Raw genomic sequence first — 20,311 nt, forward strand, 5'->3', positions numbered from 1 at the left:
GCTGTAGGTGCACATACGGCTGTACTGCAGCCATGCTTACCAGCTGTAGCGGCAGTATTTTGGATCACACTACCTTGCTCAGCATGACCCATCCTACTCTGCCTCTGATAGGCTACATCCTGCCCATTAAGTAATGGCATGTGCAACTCTCATCAAAGATTGAATTTAGGCGAGATGACTCACTCCATAGCTAAATCGGAGCATTTGTGCAGCATAAGAGAAAATAACGTATTTTTTGAAAATTAAACTATGTAAACCTATTCTACTAGGACCCCTAAATAAAATTATGAACCTGAAATTTAGCATAATATGACCTCTTTAATGATAGAGGCAGCAGATTATTATTTGCTCCATCTCATATATTGTCTGGTATTATCCACTGGAGTCCCATTTTTTTTTAAATCTCTTTCTCGTTCTTGAAGCCATCTGCTTCCCTGGCACCCCTGTCCACATCATATTCACCTGGAGGAACAGAAAAAAATAGGAAAACAAAGAAAACACACAGAGAGCATGCTGAGACAGATAGAAGTCTTTGCCAGCACTGCCATGGTGCCACTCACTCAACTACTGTAGCTCTACAGAGGACTGAGAGCGAAAGACTAGGAGAGAGGGAAAAAAAACAGAATTCAAAGAGAAGAAGACTATGCTGGCAGTTTCTCTCTGTCTCTGCTGCCATGGCAAGGTCAAATAGACCCACCTAAGAAATTGTTACCCTAACCGAGGCACGGAAAAGGCAGTGCAGGATAGGAGAAATGGATGGGGAAAGGCTCTGTTGAGGAAGAAAATAGTGTCTGTATTCCCCAGTAAATCAGTGTTGTTGAGAAACCCAGTTCAGTGCTAGTTGACAGAGAGGAGGCTTTTGTTTGCAGCACAGGCGACCCAGTGAACAGCCTAGGGTGGTATGGTCTGGAATGTGACATTATTGTTTATCTTTCAAGAGACCAGGGGTCCGTTTCACAAAGCAGGTTTAGTGAAAACTCTGAGTCTGTTAACCCTGAAATGAGGGAAACTCTGAGTTTTCCGTTTCACAAAGGGAGGTAACTCAAACCAGAGAAAGAGGGGTAACTCTAGCCTGTTTCACAGAGAGAGGTAACTTAAGCTCTCGGTCAGTTACCATGGTAACATACTCTATGAACCTAACCTGGTCGGGACCAGGTTTTTCTCAACAAACCTCGAGTTTCTCTCTGTCTCCGCCCTCTTTCAGCCACACACGGTATTTGATTTCCTTATTCATTCAGTCAGCAGGCGAGTTTTGGCGTAATATATTTCTGCCGTCTGTTTTTTGAGAAAATCATTGCAAAAATCAGTCAGTAGGCCTACATTAGAAGTTACATTAGGTGGCGACTATTTTCACTACCGTGGCATGTCCTTTTGATAATGATCCAGTGGATGAAGGTGCAGCATGATGATTATTATAATCATGATTATTATAAGATGATTATCAGACCGCGCATAGATGTTCTTGCATTTCCAGACAATTATCTTTTTGAGCGGTACCGTTTCACGTCACTGTCCATCATTTACATACACAACCTAATCCGTCCTTACATTTCCAACATTACCAACCGAAGTCATGCTCTCACATCCCAGCAGATATTGTGTGTTGCGCTGCGTTTTTTTGCAAATGGGAGTTTTTTATACAACGTCGGAGATGCAGAGCACTTGAGCAAGGCAACTGTATGCAGAGCGGTCAGAAAAGTGTGCCTCGCCCTGAAACGGCTACTAGCCATCTTTATCATTTTCCCCGGACATGTTAGAGGTGGTGGTGCTGGGCCACCACCCGTTTTACGGGCATCTGCTTTCTTTCTGTTAGCTGAGTAGAAGTCTGTGTTAGTTTAAATAGGCTTAATTATTTTACAGAACATGATATAGATGAAGACATTTATGTGTGTGAAAACAGCATTATGTTGGGGATAAAACAACTGTACAGTCAAACAGCCACTTAATATTTACTTTACAATGTAAAACATGATCAAAATGAGGTACCCCCATGAGATTATGCCGAGGTCTTACCTGTTTGAACAATGTTTTTATGTTTCATCTTAAGCTGCTGCCAAGTGCGCTTCTCCCCCGCGGGATTGCACCTAAATGAAATAAATTAATAGGCTACCACTCAAGCAGTTTCCCCCTGTAATATTATTGTGATTGCAAAGGACTACATTTAAACTATTGACCCGAGCACCAATGTTCTCCCACGCTGTCTCCCTCTCTTTTGCTGCTGCAGCGGTGTTACACTTCCTTCTAAAAACGTGCTCAAACTCACCGTATGAGCGCATTAATATTTCCAATTCCAGTGGGGTGAAAAACGTAGCCCTCGCCGTTACCATGGTGACTCGTTGAATCGGGGCTCCATTGATGCTGTCTTTTTATACTTGTGGTGCACGCACTTAACTCCAGGTGAAACTACTCCGAGTTGATCAAACTAACTCAAATCAGCTGTTCTGGAACCGAAAACTCAGAGTTTCCTATCTCAGAGTAGATCAACTCAGAGTTCAAGGTTAGACTCAGAGTTTGTTAAACCTGCTTTGTGAAACGGACCCCAGGTCAAAATGGGATACACTGTAGGGGAAATTAAGAGAGAAATTCTGTTTGTGTCTATGTTTGAGTGCATATATAATGCATGTGTACCAGTTGTAGCCAGTACCGACTGTAAGAATGCCCGAGCGGCCAAAGGAGGCAATAAGGAGATTTGTCCACAACTGACGATCCAAAGACACTTTTATTTTTCTCAATACTCAATACTCACAATTCACAATTCCAACACCTACACCAACCCCAACACTTTCAGACTGACTCCTTATATACATTGTTTTCTCCGGTAATTGAGCTGGACTATACCATTCGTACCTAGGTAAAATCAGAAACATACACATATTTAATAACCACACTATTTACACAACCCATTACCAGAAAATATATTTCATCTTAATAACTATTAACACACCCCAAAATAAACCTCATAACCATATCTATCTTACATTAATTAAATACATATTTACACACCATGAAACTCCCCTCCACCTATATTCCCACTTGTTCCACTCCCTCCCGGAACTATAAGGTGTGCGTGTTCCTGGGGAACTCTTTTGCCCGCACACCTTGGGAGACCGGACGATCCGCGGAGGTAAGCTCATGCAAGCCATCAATTCTTACGTTCTTCTTTCAGTTCGCTTTCCATTCAATTATCAACCAAGGTAAATCGACTTAACTGTCTCATTCACAGGTGAACACCGGAACGCGTACGCCCCGTGTCCCTCTCCGTGCAACGATCCTCTCCGTCATTGTGATGTATCACCCCAATCAATTCCTTTAAACCCTCACCTGGTGCGTCTGTGTTTTATCCAATGCGTGAATGCTTATGCATCCTTTGCATAACAATCATTGTAAACGTCACTCTGTGCGTAGTGACGGCGGCTCGTCGTCACACCGACCAACAGCCAACGATCTTAGTTTTAAGATTATATTTTTGTTGCCCAAAAATACCTGCAGCTTTTTGCATCATAAAAGAAGTAACTAACATTGTGTACAGTGTTTATGTAAAGTCAACGCTTACTTCTATGTTATAACTAGTTTCACACTAAAAAAATAAAAACAAATTGCTGCTTGTTCAGTTGCACTATTTCTACTTCAGGAAGAACAGGGCAAAATTAGCCGCTTTTTTTTACTTTATTACTTTACTTTAACTTTTGTTTCATTATTTAAATGCAAATAAAGGTGTATTTCTTTCCAATAATAGTTACTATATATCTCTCAGGTTGTTCATGGAAAAAACACTTCATAGCAACTCACATAAAATAGAAGCTCTCAACTGGAGAAATAAGGACATCAATAACACAACACAGCACAACAGGACATACAAGAGAAGTATGTGAAAAACACCCAACCGGAGAGGGATGTCCTTGCCAAAGGACTGAACAACAAGTTGGCAGACACAGAGGCAGAACAGTTTCGGTTGAAGGTATCAGCCACTCTTGCTAATCCAAAAGCACCTCCCTTCAACCTCACTACTGAGGAAAGGAAAGCCCTGGCATCACTCAAAAGAGATCAGAACATCACCATCTTGCCTGCGGACAAAGGGAAATGCACTGTAGTGCTAAACACAGCAGACTGCCACACCAAAGTCACTGATCTGCTCAATTATACTAACACCTATGAGTCACTGAGACAAGATCCTACCAGTAGCTACAAAAAGAAGGTTATAGCAAATCTGACCACTGGAAAAGGAGACAAAGCCATTGACAGGCCATTATATTACCGACTGTACCCTGGGGAAGCAAGCCCATGTATCTATGGACTCCCAAAGATACACAAGGAAGGAGCACCACTCAGACCCATCATCATCAGCATCAACTCAGTTACCTATAACATATCCAAGCACCTGGCCAGCTTAAAGGAATAGTTCACTCTAGAACGAAATTCAGTCATTATCGACTCGCCCTCATGCTGATGAGCAATCTGGTGTAGTTTTATATTCATCAAAGTGCAGCTGGAGACCTGCAGGGGTACCGTCCTGCTGCAAAAATCCATATAATGGGCGTCAATGGTCCCCAAGACAAAACGGTCCATAAAACGACACAAAAACTTTGTAATATTCCTCCATACTGCTCGTCCGCTGCAATCCAAGTGTCCTGAAGTGGCGACATCCAGAGTTTACTCGAAATGACGTCATTCACTACATTTTTATAGCCTAAACAGTCACTATACTACATTTGCCTGGAGGCACACTGCTGCGTGCACGCGAGTCTCCCTCATAGCTGATTGCACCGATTGAGCTCGCAATAGATACACACCGGTATTTACATCCAGCTGTGAGCGACCGAGCGACACACAAACACAAGAGGGATCTGCCTGCACTAATGATTTAAACTTTAAAAGAAAGAAAAAATGTCCGAGGACTTCGGCTTCGGACTACGGCTTCCGTAGTGCGAGCAGGGATAGAATACAAAAATAAATGGCATCATTTCATTAGCTGCACCAGGAAAATGCTTCAAGTACTGGTCCTAACACTCACATGTTAGCCTACCACTTGAGCTATTGCATATCATTTTTTTTAACAAAATAAACTCCAATTCATGATCTGACTGTCAGCTGACCACGGTACAATGTGGGAAGCATTGACCATAATTGCTGCACACAATGCACCTACCACTCCCTTCAAATAACTGCTTGCTACCTATCACATAAGCTTCCCATCACCCAACTAACCCTAGACTTCTATTATTACTTTTTTTTTTTACGTAGCAACAGTCCTGTGTTGTCTTTGAGAGAATCAATAAAGTTTTTATGCCCCATAAATACATTCAGATGTAACTTAGTGTAATTTTTGCAGAGACGATGACTTTTCAGTCACAGGAGTTGAGGAGTTGGACAAGTAATGTTGTAAAGTAATATGATATTTCATGGTCCTTGAAAAGCTGTATTTACTGTCATATATGTAATTGTGCTATTCTTTCTACATGATTGCGACAGCACCGACATCAGCAGCCTAACCTGTTAGGCAACACTGATCTGTGTTTATAATCAGTCAAGAAACCTCTACGTGTCCTTCCTGTATATACAGTAGTTGTTTATGCTAATGGTACTGTATTGTCTAAATCAGGGGTTCCCAACCTTTTTTGTGCCAAGGACTGGCAGAAGCATAAACAAAAATTCACGGACCGGTTGGCAATTTATGTCAACTTTAATATACATTGTAGAAAAAACAATGCATTTCAAAATGCTATCATTCTTTTACAGTGCTAAATGCACAATGGTTTCATATACACTCACAGAAATGAATCATGGTAGAGTTTATATTTAAGCATATACATCTATTAGATTTTATTTAAATTAAATATTTTTTAAATGTATGTATTGAAATTAATTATAATCTGTATAATTCTGTCAATTCTAAAATATATTAAATGTAATTACTTAATGTATATTAACATGGTTTAAATAATCAAAGCTGTGAAACAAAATTTAAAATGTATGTGATTGGTTTGCATACAATTTAGGCTACCGGTAAGTGAAAACAGGAAATGACATTAGGAAATGACATCCTCATTTTCCACTGGACGCCATCTTCCTAGCTCAGGCTTAATGGTGAGTAATCCGAGTCATCCTTTGTCTTCTTACATCAATCTGTGTATTATTCGTGCAGTTTTTATCGTATTACATTAATATCAATTCACTGATGATCAAATCTGCGTAGTTCGTGATGATTGTAAGCAGTTTTATCTTGAGTCCTACTACCTCATGTGCACTGGCACCCGCTAGCTAACGTTAGCTAGCAATTCACTAAACTTCGTGCTGTATGCGGAGCATGGATGTATTATTCATCCACGATGTGGAGTAGGAAAAACAATCAATGATTGGCGAATTGAAATGTATTTCATTCAAAGCTTTTCGGGTATCTGGGTAAATGGGTAAATGGGTAAATGGCGGGGACACACCGGACGTGGAAGCGAATAGCCGCGAAGCTTTGCCATTTTCCTTTCGGGGTACATATTAACCAATTATGTCGTTCACACCAGAAGCAGAATTATATCCGGTCTGGTCTAGACCCTCCAACCCCCCGCCGCTGCCGCCTCCCTCGCCCCCCGCCCGCCAGCACGCCAGTAGCCATTAGCCATTAGCCGCAGCTAGTTAGCGGTTAAATGCTGACGTTAATGATTAAAGACAACATTATCAGGCATGCTCATCTATTACGTTAATGTGACCAAACGTCCTCTTTTGTCCGGACATGTCCACTTTTCATGTCCTGTCCGGGGCGTCCAGGTTTTTTTTATTCATTTATGAAATCATGAATGTTCGTTGTTTTTCACGGGGCCGCGGACCCTGACAGATTAAATTACCAGATGCGGTCAGCCATACTGGGGTTGAAGCCCGAACCCGGCCCGATTTAATTGTCGGTACCGGCCTATTGAGAAGTTAAATGTAGGAGCTCAGAGGAACAGACAAGGACACACACACACACACACACACACACACACAGACTGACAGTTCATGTGATTTTAAAATTGTTTAAGATATCAAAGCTAAAATTTTTGAGTCAATAGGATAAATTCATTGATAACAGAAAATACAAATGGCCTAACATTTCTGATCTTGTAGAAGGTTGGGTGTGTGGGTTTTTCAGTAGTGCTGTAGATTATACATGCACTTTGAAAACTGGTGTTTTTGTAGCCATGTGGAACTTGTTTTTTGTTTGTTAATAACATACTGTGACTGACTTATTGTTCTTTGTATTCATTCACAGGTGCTGTGTTAATGTGGCCATGCAGATTGTGTGACAGTATATTATCTTCAAGGTATGAGTTAATAAAACACTTCAGGCTAAGACATTTCCACCATGCCCGCACATGCAAATATCCCTGTATATATGTAGAGTGTCCTTGCACATTCACAACCTGGAAGAACCTTTTGACTCACATATATCGAGAACACAGAAAGCTAGAAACAGCAGTTGCTCAGTCAACTACATTCAAATGTCAGACGTGTGGGTGTGAAGAACTTTCAACTGAGAAAGATTACTTTAGTCATACTTATCAACATCTTAGACAGTATGAAAATGCAACTTGTATGTTTGAGGGATGTGCATTTCAGACACATATATATGGTACTTTTAAGTCACATAAAAATCGTAAACATAATCCCCACAGTCTATCAGATTTTAAGGCAGGTGTAGTTAAGGTCACTGTTCAGTCTGCTAGTCCTGATGATGGGCCCACATCCTCTGCAAACATAGATGATAGTCAGTCAGATGCAGATAGTGATATTGATAATTCAGAGGACCTTCCTGAAGTTGTAGAAAAAAAACTTGCCTCTGTTCTATTGAAATTAGAAAACATTTTTCATGTTCCATCTATAGCAGTAGATGACTTGGTTGAAGAGCTACACTACCTGCTGAGTACAGTGTCTGTGCCAATAACTTGTAGCAGACTTTCAGATTTTTTCAAAAACAAAGACATTGAGGTTGATGGTGTTGTTGTTAATGAATTAGCTGATTTACTGTGTAAATCTAATCCTTTGGTTAATGCACTGGGGAAAGGTGGTGCACTTTCTACAGCGTATAAGAGAAAAGAATACTTTAAAAAAGTGTTTAATGTTGTTGAGCCTGTAGAGTTTGTTCTAGATCAAAAAAATTGCAGGTCCTTTCAATATATCCCATTACTGCGATCGTTGCAGCAGATACTTGATTCTACTGAAGTGTTGAATAGAGTTATTGATACCCACAGAACACAGAGCAGTAACACTGACCAGCCTGAAAACCAGCAGTATCACTCCATAAGAGATGGTGTGTACTTCAAGGAAAACCCGTTCCTCTCAAGTGATGATTTAAAACTTTGTTTAACCTTATACATTGATGACTTCGAATTGTGTAATCCTTTGGGCATGTCACGGAAGAAGCACAAGTTGTGTAGTGTATATTGGATTCTGAATAACTTGGCACCAGGCTCTCACTCAGCACTCACCTCAATTTATTTGGCAGTTTTGTGTAAGAGTGACGATGTAAAGGCATATGGATATGGAAAAATATTGGAGCCACTTTTACATGATCTTGTTACACTAGAAGAGCATGGTGTGTTCATTCCAAAGCTTGGAACTTTTGTCAAAGGAACAGTGCATAGTGTAATTGCTGATAATTTGGGCGCCCACGGTTTGGCTGGTTTTATAGAGAGCTTTTCTGGGCAATATGGGCCGATTTTGTACTGCTCAGAAAGTAGAGATACAGTCAAAGGATGTTCATTCAGGCGCTTTTTGTCTACGAACCAAAGAAATACATGACGCACATCCGAAGATTGCACAGGATACTCAAACAAGTTGCTTTGGAGTGAAGAGAGCTTGCCCTTTAACTAAACATCTTCAACATTTTCACGTCAGCACAGGCTACCCCTCAGATATAGTACACGATTTGTTTGAGGGCATTGTCCCATTTGAACTAGCACTGTGTTTGAGCATTCTGATCTCCAAGAAGTTTTTCAGTTTGGATTATCTTAACACGCGTATACTCAAATTTCCTTATAAGTGGAGTGACAAAAAAAATCGGCCTCACATCATACCACTTACCTATTCCAGAAGGAAAACGATAGGTGGCAACTCCCATGAGAATTGGTGCCTAATACGTTTCCTTCCATTTCTCATAGGGGACCTTATACCAGAGGGTGAGCTGGCTTGGCAAGTCATACTAGACCTGAAGGAAATCGTAGAGTTGGTTGTGGCACCTGTTCACACGCACGAGACCATCGCATACCTTGATGTCAGAGTGTCTGAGCACAGACACAGGTTGCTTGAGCTTATCCCAGGTCAGACGCTGAAACCTAAACACCATTATATCGAGCATTACTCACACTTGATTAGGTGCTTTGGGCCTCTTGTGGGTGTATGGACTACAAGGTTTGAGGCCAAACACAGTTTTTTTAAACAAGTAGCTCGACACACAAATAATTTTAGGAATATTGCACACACTCTCGCAAACAAACACCAGCAATTAATCAGTTACCACTTGCATTCATCCAGTCTCAGTGCATCAAGTGTGGAAGTAACAAATGTCTCCATAGTCCCAGTTGATGTTTTGAATGAGGAGGTTGTATTGGCTCTCAGACAAAAGTATCCAGACATCAGTCAAGTGAATCTCACAAAGAATGTCACCACTAAAGGGATCAACTACAGAAATGGGATGTTTTTGGCATGTGGGTCAACGGCTGGAATGCCTGAATTTGCAGACCCTGAAGAGACACATCGTCATTACAGGTTTGATTTTGATAATTTACAGTGCCGTGTAAAATTCTTCAGTAACAAATTTGGTTTTAGTCCACCACATAAACTTTGTGGGTACCTCTCTGTACTCATGTCTGCTCTCTATTGACCTTTTCACTCTCCTAGTCTCCGCTCTCTACTGACCACCTCACTCTCCTAGTCTCCTCTAGCCTCCTCTCTACTAACTTCCTTTGTTACCCTCCTCGCTCTCCTAGCCTCATCAGATCTAGGCAATGACTGTGTCCTGACCATGTACTCTGCCTGAGTGATTGAATATTTGAATAACAAGACTAATACCTGTCTACTCTGTATTTCTGTATCCACCTTAGATTAGCAAAGCAGGATGGCAGCACGAGTAACCTTCAGAGTCCTCTTTGGAGGTGAAGAGGATGCAAGAAAACTCGCCATTGAATCCGGAATACCAAGAACTGTGGAGGACTTGGCTCTTAAAATCAAGACTTTCTTTGAAGTGACTGAGCAGTTCAGACTTCAGTACAAAGACATGGATAATCAGTTCATGAATCTCTTGTCAACATCAGAACTTGAAGATAAAGGGACTTTGAAAGTGGTGTACATGCTTTGTGAGACAACCAGGTCCGCTCCACTCACGGAAGATGCCTGCTGCACAATCCCAGGTACTCCTTCCAAAGCCAGCTCTTCATCACAAGAACCAAGTGATTCAGACTCCTACTCCAGCAATGATACCATCATCTTGTCATCGCCTGAGACCCGATCCTGCTCCTGGCCTAAACCCTTTGTCGTGCCCCGCTTCTCATCCTGTGCTGAGATTATGCTCCAGAAAAGAAATGATGAGTTCAAGGCACACGGAACTGTCCTGTGTCCTACGCCAAAAGTACGCTCAGATATCCTTGAAGGCCTAGCTGAGGAAATAATAAAGTACACAGCTTACCCAAGGGATGAGCATTTAGAGGAAGTGGCAAAGGCTCTGATACAGTCACATCCATGTTTACTGGAAAAAGTAACACGAACTGGATACTGTGGCTGGAAGCATTACTTGAAGATAAAAATGATGAACTTCCGCACCAAGCTGAGGTTTGTGTTTTATTTAATGGGTTCTTTTTTTGTTGCTGTCCTAAGTACCAAGGCTTATGCTTTATATTTGTGCCAGCAGAGGGTGGAGCAAGATATTAAATGCCAGTCCGACAGAGTAGAAGTCTTGCATTTAAGGTCTTGTGCCACTTTGCGCCAGCATAAATGTATGAAAGACATGGCTAAGGACAAAACTAAAATGGAGCCCATTGTGTTTAAATTGTGAAGCAATTTTTGATCGTCAGTGAAAGGTGCTGAAAAAATATCATTGTTCTTCTCCTCAGCCGAGCTGGACACCCCGAGGTTGCCATCAACTCTCTGAAAAACAAGCGAAGTGGCCAGCAGACTCCAGCAGCCAGCATCAAGAAGCCCAGGAAGGGAGATGTAAATTTCTGTCCGAACATCCCTAGTGGTGAAACAAAAGACAGTTTGGAGATGGAAAGGGTGGCTCTACTGACAGAGGTATAATGTGCAATACATTGTATCTTATCTTACCTATCCATGATTACACCATGTTCACGGCATGGCCAGTATGTACATAAGAGCTTTTCACCTGTCATGTTTTTTGCACTATACTTCCTGTCCAGCTCAGCTCAAGCAGCCCAACAGTTCATTTTGCACAGCAATGGACACTTTAGCTGTTTTGTGGTTACTTTGCACAGTTCATTTTTCTTTATCTATTACACTCAGTTTGTAAAATATTCTTACTCCCTAATCATATTGTTAATATTTCTGTTTCCAATTGTAATGTGTACCATTGCTGAGAGTTTCTCATCATATCTCGTTATACAAGTATCTTTACTGTATATGACAATGAAGTTTCATTCCATTTCAGGTAAAAAAGAAGAAAAGGGATGAGGCCCTCATCAAGGATAAGATGCAGCGTACATTCTCCCTCAGGAGACAGGAGGTTCTCCAGGAGCCAAAGATTCCAGAGTTTTTCAATAAATGGCCAGCACTCTTTGACGTCATTGAGGCAAGTGCGAATCTGAAGTTTAGTAACTTATGTATTCAATGTCACACATTGTCACACATGTGGTAATTGGTCTGCACTTAAATGGCGCCTTTGTGCACCCAACAGGGCTCGACAGTGCGACTGTTTTGCTCGCATTTGCGAGTTGATAATTTCCAGTGCGAATATTAAATTACATTCAGTCGCATCAGTGCGACTCCGACAGAAACTGTAGTACATGCACCGTTTTGCATGCTGTTTAACGTGAGCAGTATTTTTTTCCCCCCTGCCTGTTTGGTGATTTTGGCCGCCGCCTTGATTAAAGCTTGTGTACATTGGGGCCGTTCAGATGCAGCGTCTTTTCCGCACATTACTTTCAAGGTAGACGCGGTCATGCACGCCAAGGCGACGCCGTAGCAGTGCACATTCGGTGCGACGCGCTTTTTTTTGTGCACGTTCGACCTGCTTCTCCCTCCGGTACACGGTCTCGGGCTGTGTCTCCTACTGTTTCACGGAGCTCTGCTCCGTTTGAAAGATGAAGGAAGCCAATGGGTGGAAAGACGTGGCCTCCGAGATGTAGAATATGTTTTATAGAAGAGAAACACACATTTCAGGACAGCCGCCGACACTGATCACTGCCTGAAGAGTTTCAAAGTACTGTACAACGCAGCTCAAACCAATCGGCTGCCTCAGCGACCAAGATTTGATAAATACATTGTGTCCTCCCGTGTTTCAGTCGTGTCGATACCGCGGAGCTATTAAAAAAAAAAAAAAACGCTCGTCGCGGTGGAGCTGAGAACAGCTGACATGTGGTCACAGTCTCACAGTGCAACATTCATTAATATAAACTTCAACCTCAAAGCTCTCTGTCTGACCTGACCTGTCCCTGATCATCACACAGGGGCAACATGGAGATGCTTGTGTGACAGGTTCTTGAGTTTTATTAATGTTAAAAAAAAACATTAATAAAAGTATACAGATATAGCTTCTGATTTGTTGAACATCAGGCTGAGTTCAACAAATCTGTATATAACCTAGGCTACTATGGTTTAAGAGATGTAATTCATATCAGAGTAATGGCAGGAAAAACCAATTAACCAAATATTGTGTTGGTCAAGATATAGCCTACCTAGAACAAGTTACTGCTTGTGTCTGTTGATTTAAAAAAAAAAAATTGAAATATTTCCAAGTATGACCCATTCTTGGTCACATAAGAAGTCAACTTAGGAAAAATGTTTGGTGATTTTACTGTTCTCAAATGTAAAAATGGGTCATGTTGGACCATCAACATTATTTAAGGCTTAAATGCTACTTAAAAATGTTTCATTGTGCTTCTAAAGTAAACAAACAAATGTTAGTGTAGAACCCTGGATAGGCAATGTTCAGCTTTTTTATACTGAGGGAAATATAGGTTTGCTGCTCATCAATACCCCCACCCCAGGGCCTTTGCCACCTTGGTCTCAAAACCCAGGGAAAATCAAATCGGACCTGTAATCAGATCCGATAGAGAGCTTCTCTAATCAATGCAGTCCTTCCATAACAGACACGTGACATGCGCACACACAGTGAAGACTGCAGCGCGAAACTAAAAACCAATATTGGTTGTAATAAATATTCTATTTTCTCACACTCATTTGCATTGTTTGTCTTTCCTAATTTTTGTTAAGGCAAAGAGCCAGTTATAACATAAAAAATTAGCAGGGTTAGGATTAGGCTAAAGTACTTTATTTGTTTCAAAATGACGTCTTTACCAAAATTGCTGAATTTTCATTGTGCTACTACAAAATGTTGTGTGCTACTAAATTTTTCAGTGTTTTTTTTCCAAGTGCTACTTGGAAAAAAGCTTAGCGTCAAGCCCTGCCCAAACCTAAGTGCTTTACAATGGCTTTCTCTCATTCACCCAGTTAACAATTCAATGGCGGCAGCCAGCTGCTGTGCAGCGCTCTAGCCTTGCTCAAGGACACTTTGACATGTGGACAGTCAGAGCCGGGATTTGAACCACTGACCTTCGGTCTGTGATTGACCCCTCTACCAACTGAGCAACAGCCACCCCTGTTTAAGTCTGTGTCCTGTCTCTGTTGTCTTTTACAGATCAACTTGGAGTTTATGCGGCTGACAACTGTACCACTGACCTCAAAATTTCTGGGGGAACTGGACCGCCTGACCGGCGACCTGATCAGGGTTTTCAACACTAAAGGGGGAGCTGCAGGAAAAAAAATCGGAGCCATGATGGCAAAGATGGAGAATGTAAGTATTTTTTTGGTCTAACCCAGGGGTGTCAACCTCATACGCCGTGGGCCAAATTTTTAAAATTTGTACAAGTCGAGGGCCAGACTGGTTGTTTATTGAGAACTTATTGAAATTACATTTTTGCACATATTGAACCTAAAACTAACATAGCCTGTAAATTATTGCATATAAAACAACATTAATCATTAAATAAAATCCTCAATAGTATTGAAAAAAATCCTAGAGGAAACACTGCTGTGTGTTTCATAACGGCAAGAGAAAAAAAAAGACATCGTCAGTCGCTCTCTCAATCGACAACAGGTTGCTGGCGCGGATGAACAAGTGGGACGAGGACTCACGCGCGGCCCCCTGATAGACGTACTGGCAGTGCATTGTGGGATTTGTAGTAGATTTGTAGTGTAGTGGCACATGCAACATACCGGCGGGCCAGCTCTAATAGTAATCAAATATTATCATGCGGGCCAAAGATAATTCCATCGCGGGCCGGTTCTGGCCCGTCGGCCCTGAGTTTGACATATGTGGTCTAACCTGATACACATATGGTTTGTTTGACTCAGCCATATGAGAAAGCTCCTTAGTTGATGGTTTGGAAAAGGATAGACACTTTAAAAATTACTATGTAGTGAACAGGCTCAGACCTGGGTGAGCTTTAATGGAGTGTAGTGAAACCAGTTGAGTTCAGGATGGTCAAGGAGTGAAATGTTAGTGGCTTGACTGGCCTCAGCACATGCGTGTTAGTGTGTATCTGACACTGACCAGCATGGAATCATGTAATGTTTGTTTCAGAATCAAGACATCAACGTGAGGCGTGATTGCGTTTTGAGATGTCTCAGCATCTACCTCTGTGAAGACCTGGACACATTGGTCAAAGAATACGTGGTAAGTATGTCATCTTTCTGTCCTTTGTGCCAGATGTAATTAATTTCCCTCTAGGTGTGCCTGATAACATGTGGTGTTCATGAGAATGGGATGGGCATTAGGTCACATTGACCTTGACCACCAATAGTTCGTCATTGAGTCCAATGGGTTGTTTGTTTTGAGTAAGAAATTCCCTCAAGGCAATGGTGGTAGTGCTGTCACTTGTAGGAAGTAAATCCAAATGATCCGGAGGGGCCTGAGGTGAAGGGACGAATCCTGGCACCTAAGCGTCTCCAATCTGCCAGCAACAATTCTGCCCCAAACAAGAAGGTGAGTACACAGAAACTTGATAGTTCTCATAAAGCAGCAGTTATGTAATTGACACCTGTTTTGGAAATGTTATTTAGTAAGAAATGCCTTTCAGATTATGTTAGTTCGGTTTTAATTCTTGATTCTGATCAGCTTGATTCTCCTGTGTGTGTGTGTGTGTGTGTGTGTGTGTGTGTGTGTGTGTGTGTGTGTGTGTGTGTGGGTGTGTGGGGTCAATAGGATGCATGTAACGCCTTAAGAACATCAGAGAGAGGGAAGCCTTCTTATCATCCTTGAATTTATTGGAAGTAAGTGGACATGTTGACTGGAACTCTAACCAACACAAGATTGATCAACTGGTCTCTCTCTCCCTCTCTCTCTATCCTATCAGACTTTGTCTGTCTCCCCCTACTCTCTCTTTTCTTTCTCCCTCCCCCTTTCTGTGTCTGACTATCTCCCTCTGTCTCTCCCTCTTCTCTCTGTCTCTCCGTCCTGCCTTTTCTCTCTTCCCCTAGGTCTTCTCCCTCTCTGTCTGTCTCTCTCTCTCTCTCTCTCTGTCTCCCACACACATCACACATATAGCTTTGTGTTACCTCCTATCACAGTGTTACTTCACACATACATAAAGCATGGGATTTTAAAAAGATGTAAAAGTAGGGCTAAATTGTTACTTCTCAATTTTTTCTACAATGAGGTTTACAAAGATAATGCCATTCCTGTCTTCATCCTTTACCATACCTTGTAGTGTATTTAGGGCTGATATCTGTGGTATTGTTTTTTTCTGTCAAAAGGCAGCTGAGGATCTGAGGCAGACTATAAAGCCAGAACCGGTTGTGAAGAGGTAAGGTTCCCGGTCCTGTATTTTTTTCTTTTTTTACATTTTTAAGTTGGGATGTTTTGTTGACTCCATTTTTATTGTGGCAGGTCAAAGGCTTCATTGGATGAAGTGCAGTCTCTTCTGTCTTCCCGGAAATCCTTGCGTCTTAAGGAAGCACAAAACCTTAGCCTCAGAGGAGGACAAACCTATGAACATGTAAGTTAGTCTCTTATGTTTCATGTGCACCATTAAATATTCACTAAATTAAAGGATTACCGTAAGAGTATTAATTTTAAGCAATGAGACACGACATGCCATTCTTTACGGCACAGAGTAACCACAAACATGGTAAAGAATGGCATCGAGATTCTTTGACACAACCCTCATTGTGATCAACAATGCTCAAACACCACTTTTTTTAAATCATTTTTAAATAGTTGATGATCATTAAATGTACAACTCCATTTATACATAATGTGACTTTTTGTTTTGTTTTCCAGGCTTTTAGGGAGTCAAAGATCTTGAGGTCATTGTAACCTTGAACTCCATCCCATTCTCATGAACGCTATATCTACAGTGCCTTAAGGGAATTTTTTCAAATTAACACGCACTTGGCCTCAATGATGAGCTGCTTAGAATTTGGTGGTCAAAGGTAAGGGTGACACAACTCATTGTTCTCTGTTCCCTCCATCTTTCAGGACATAGAATGCAGTGAGGCCGAGGCAGATGTCGCAGGGACAACCATGGCAATCTACACCGTTCAAGCTGAGGGTGATGATCATGATGGTCCTGGTGGACTCTTTGCAGATGTCGGTGTGGTCCTGGAAGGGGTCGAAGTTCTCCACAACCTCCAAAGTATCAACCATGCATGCGTAATGCTTTATGGGTTGATCTATGCTTTTAATCTAAGCTATCCAAAAAGCTTGAAGAATACATTCGAAGCTTACCAGAAGATCCTGATGGACCTGGAATCGTCCAAGCTTTCCCCCAAAGTACGAGCACTGAAACTCAAATTGCTCAGGTGACTCTTTTTTGGGGTGGGGCAGTGATGGGAGGAGGAAGTACAGGAAGAGACCGCCCACACATGCCGATAACCATGTGTTTATAGTGTTCCTGTACGTTCACAACCTTGAAGATTCACACATCGAACACACAGAAAGCTAGAAACGGAAGGTGCTCAGTTAACTATGTTCTACTACTTTAAAAAAAAAGTGTTGAATGTTGTTGAGCCTGTAGTTTGTTCTTGATCAAAAAAATTGCAGGTCCTTTCAATATATCCCATTACTGCGATCGTTGCAGCAGATACTTGATTCTACTGAGTGTTGAATAGAGTTATTGATACCCACAGAACACAGAGCAGTCACACTGACCAGCCTGAAAACCAGCAGTATTGCTCCATAAGAGATGGTGTGTACTTCAAGGAAAACCTGTTCCTCTCAAGTGATGAGTGATGAGTGTTTGATGTGTTGATAATGTATTGAATGTTGTTGAGCCTGTAGTTTGTTCTAGATCAAAAAAAAAATTGCAGGTCCTTTCAATATATCCCATTACTGCGATCGTTGCAGCAGATACTTGATTCTACTGAAGTGTTGATTAGAGTTATTGATACCCACAGAACACAGAGCAGTAACACTGACCAAGAAATGGTGTGTACTTCAAGGAAAACATGTTCCTGTCGAGTGATGAGTGTTTGATGTGTGATATGTGTGATAATGTAAGGAATGTTGTTGAGCCTGTAGTCTGTTCTAGATCAAAAAAGAGCAGGTCCTTTACTGCCATTGTTGGAGCAGATACTAACTTGCCTTTGTTCTATTGAAATTAGAAAACATTTTTCATGTTCCATCTATAGCAGTATGACTTGGTTGAAGAGCTACAGTACACTACCTGCTGAGTACGGTGTCTGTGTGAAGAGGAGCTTTAATGTTAATAAATTAGTTGAATCAACAAGGTGGTCTGATTGTATGCATCATTGAGATATTGTTGAATTTCAAACAAATACACAATCATCTTGAATAGGTAACCTAATAGAAAAAATGCATTGAATATGAATCATAAAAATACATAAAAATAATTTAAGCTTAATTGTTATGTATTTCAAAAACATACACATTAATCATCTTGAATAGGTAACCTAATAGAAAAAAATTATTGGATATTAATCGTAAAAATACATAAATCTAATGCATTTTGATTGAATTCAAGCTTAATTGTTATGTATCTTAAACACGTACACTTTATTCATCTTGAATAGGTAACCTAATTACTATGTAATTCAAACAAATATACTGAATGTATTCTAAATATATAATCTGAATAATATGCATTTAAATTCAATAAATTCTATCAATACTGAATACATAAACCTGGGGAATATGCATTTCAAATGAATAGGCTTTATTACATTGATGCATATGGATGATGTAAAGTTTATTAGGTAGGTTTATGTTCAAAATATTTAAAAAATCAAATGGAACTTTGTTATTAATTATTTTACATAAATCTTAACAGTTGGGGTTAAATATTTCTGTGAGTGTATTAACCCACCAACAGGTGGCGACAAACGCTTATTTTATGAAAATAACAGCCTATTTCTCCTGGCAACAGTATTGTTTGAAAGTGGAACCTTTTCCACCATGTCATGCTTTTCCCCCAAAAGTTCGAGGCAGATGTCTTTTGCAGTGGGCAGTATTAGCTCCTCTCCTATTGTGAAGGGCTTTTTAGCTTTGGCAATCCGGTGAGCAACGAGATATGAAGCCCTCGTTGCAGCTAAGTTAGCTGATGTTGTGGCTTTCAAAGCTTGCTTCTGCAAATCCAACTCACGTTTTTTCCTGTCAAAAAAATCCACTGGTTTATCTTTGTGAGAAGGATGCTTGTAGCTAAGTGCCTTTGGAGTTTGGATGGCTTCATTGCTTCGCTGGCGAGCGTTTCTTCACATAAAACACACAATGGGTTTTGCACCTCCGAATCGCCCGTTGCAACAAATCCATATTTTATATAGGAGATGTCATACTTGCGAGTGAAGCTCTTTTTGCTTTTTTTTTTTGGTAACATTTTCCACTTGTTCACTATTTCTTTTACTCGAACAACCCGCGAAGAAACGGCTCATGGAGGCTTGCTGAGGTCCACTCATCTCTGCGTAGGCTAATGTTTCACCCTAACCTGCATACGGCACCTGTGCGTTGCTAATCCGCCAAGCCATCACAGGGCTGCTCATAGACACCTGCGGCTGGCCGTGGGGGGGCCGACCGCGGCCAGCCGAAATGGCTCATAATAATAAAAAAATATTATGAACCATTTCACGGCCCGGTAGGAACAGCCAGTCCTCGGACCGGGGGGTTGGGAACCACTGGTCTAAATCAGTGGTCCTCAACAGGCAGCCTCTGGGACGCATCCAGCCCGCCAGCCACCTATTTGTGGCCCCTGAACTGTTATTCCTTCACTATGTGTTTTGGTTGGGTCAGCACGTGTATACCGGGACTTGTCTCCATGCCAACGATACACAGACAGCCTGTTACTTGGTCACTCACTGCTACGAGCGCAATTTTTCACTTTCACTTTCCTTTTTGGAGTAGTTCGCATATTGACATTTTGCCGGCTGTAGGAGCCTAGATTGCACGAAAATGGCGTGTTCCAAGTTCACTGCTAGAAGAAAAGTGGACAGTGAAAATCGGCAATTCAAAGAAGAATGGACTGAAAAATTTGCATTCATTCTCCCTCCAAACAGCACAAGACCCATGTGCTTAATATGCCAGGAGACTATAGCTGTGATGACTCAACGTAATTGTTGAACAGTGTGATCGGGAGGTAATGTTAGCATGCTACTTACTGTTGTCGTACCGAGTTGGTTGTAGTTATTACGCCAAACACAACGTGACAACTTGCGATTGTATTCAGTAACTCCCGAAAACATAGTTATATTTTCAGACGTTACTAAACACATTCATGCCCAAGCGTCGTGTTTTGAAAGTAACTTAATCGGTGCAATCACTATAACCAACTCGGCATGAGAATAATTCTAGCATGCTAATGTGCTGTGCAGCCTATATGATAACAAACTACCAACTGCTATCTCTGAATCTAGCTTGTTGTTGGCACTCGATTGAGGTCTCATGTTTTTGATGTTTCCAAACAAGGCTTTGTGATTCGCCGGCTCCGTCAACAAATTCACGTGTATTCATTTTCCCCAGGGATGCTCATACAGCGACAGTATTTATGACATTAGTAACAGATATTTGCACTTCTCAACCAGCCGGTGGTAGTGATGAGTCCAAACCTAGCAAGCATCATTTGACTAACGTTGAATTAGCCGTCTAGGAAAGCAAACTACCGATAAC

General features: G+C 41.3%; 1 protein-coding gene across 7 annotated transcripts; it reads left to right on the top strand.

Moving 5' to 3' along the window:
* Positions 1 to 950: 950 nt before the first annotated feature.
* Positions 951 to 17,900, top strand: LOC311262449 (uncharacterized protein). Of its 7 annotated transcripts, XR_014623257.1 has the most exons (12): positions 6,665 to 7,292; positions 9,129 to 9,287; positions 9,642 to 9,735; positions 10,071 to 10,794; positions 11,076 to 11,253; positions 11,627 to 11,767; positions 13,835 to 13,990; positions 14,780 to 14,872; positions 15,080 to 15,181; positions 15,401 to 15,468; positions 15,952 to 16,001; positions 16,085 to 16,165. XR_014623257.1 is itself a non-coding variant. In XM_084361832.1 (11 exons), the coding sequence occupies exons 6-11, from the start codon at positions 10,085 to 10,087 to the stop codon at positions 17,000 to 17,002; spliced, it is 1,605 nt and encodes a 534-aa protein (XP_084217958.1). In that variant the 5' UTR covers positions 951 to 1,213; positions 5,997 to 6,084; positions 7,241 to 7,292; positions 9,129 to 9,287; positions 9,642 to 9,735; positions 10,071 to 10,084; the 3' UTR covers positions 17,003 to 17,900. The 7 variants fall into 7 exon arrangements, 6 of the variants coding, with proteins under 6 accessions (XP_084217958.1, XP_084217959.1, XP_084217957.1 ...); XM_084361832.1 differs by lacking the exons at positions 15,080 to 15,181; positions 15,401 to 15,468; positions 15,952 to 16,001; positions 16,085 to 16,165 and adding exons at positions 951 to 1,213; positions 5,997 to 6,084; positions 16,676 to 17,900 and having other exon boundaries at positions 7,241 to 7,292; XM_084361833.1 differs by lacking the exons at positions 15,080 to 15,181; positions 15,401 to 15,468; positions 15,952 to 16,001; positions 16,085 to 16,165 and adding exons at positions 951 to 1,213; positions 16,676 to 17,900 and having other exon boundaries at positions 7,241 to 7,292.
* The last annotated feature ends 2,411 nt before the right edge of the window (positions 17,901 to 20,311 follow it).

This window comes from Pagrus pagrus, assembly GCF_965226575.1.
Source record: "Pagrus pagrus genome assembly, chromosome: 9".
Taxonomy (NCBI): Eukaryota; Metazoa; Chordata; class Actinopteri; order Spariformes; family Sparidae; genus Pagrus; species Pagrus pagrus.

Excerpts from the sequence above, each read along its gene's own strand:
- LOC311262449 (XM_084361832.1), top strand. The coding sequence starts at position 10,085 with ATGGCAGCACGAGTAACCTTCAGAGTCCTCTTTGGAGGTGAAGAGGAT. Across the intron at positions 10,795-11,075 it reads AACTTCCGCACCAAGCTGAG|CCGAGCTGGACACCCCGAGG; the intron begins GTTTGTGTTTTA and ends TCTTCTCCTCAG. Across the intron at positions 14,873-16,675 it reads CATTGGTCAAAGAATACGTG|GACATAGAATGCAGTGAGGC; the intron begins GTAAGTATGTCA and ends TCCATCTTTCAG.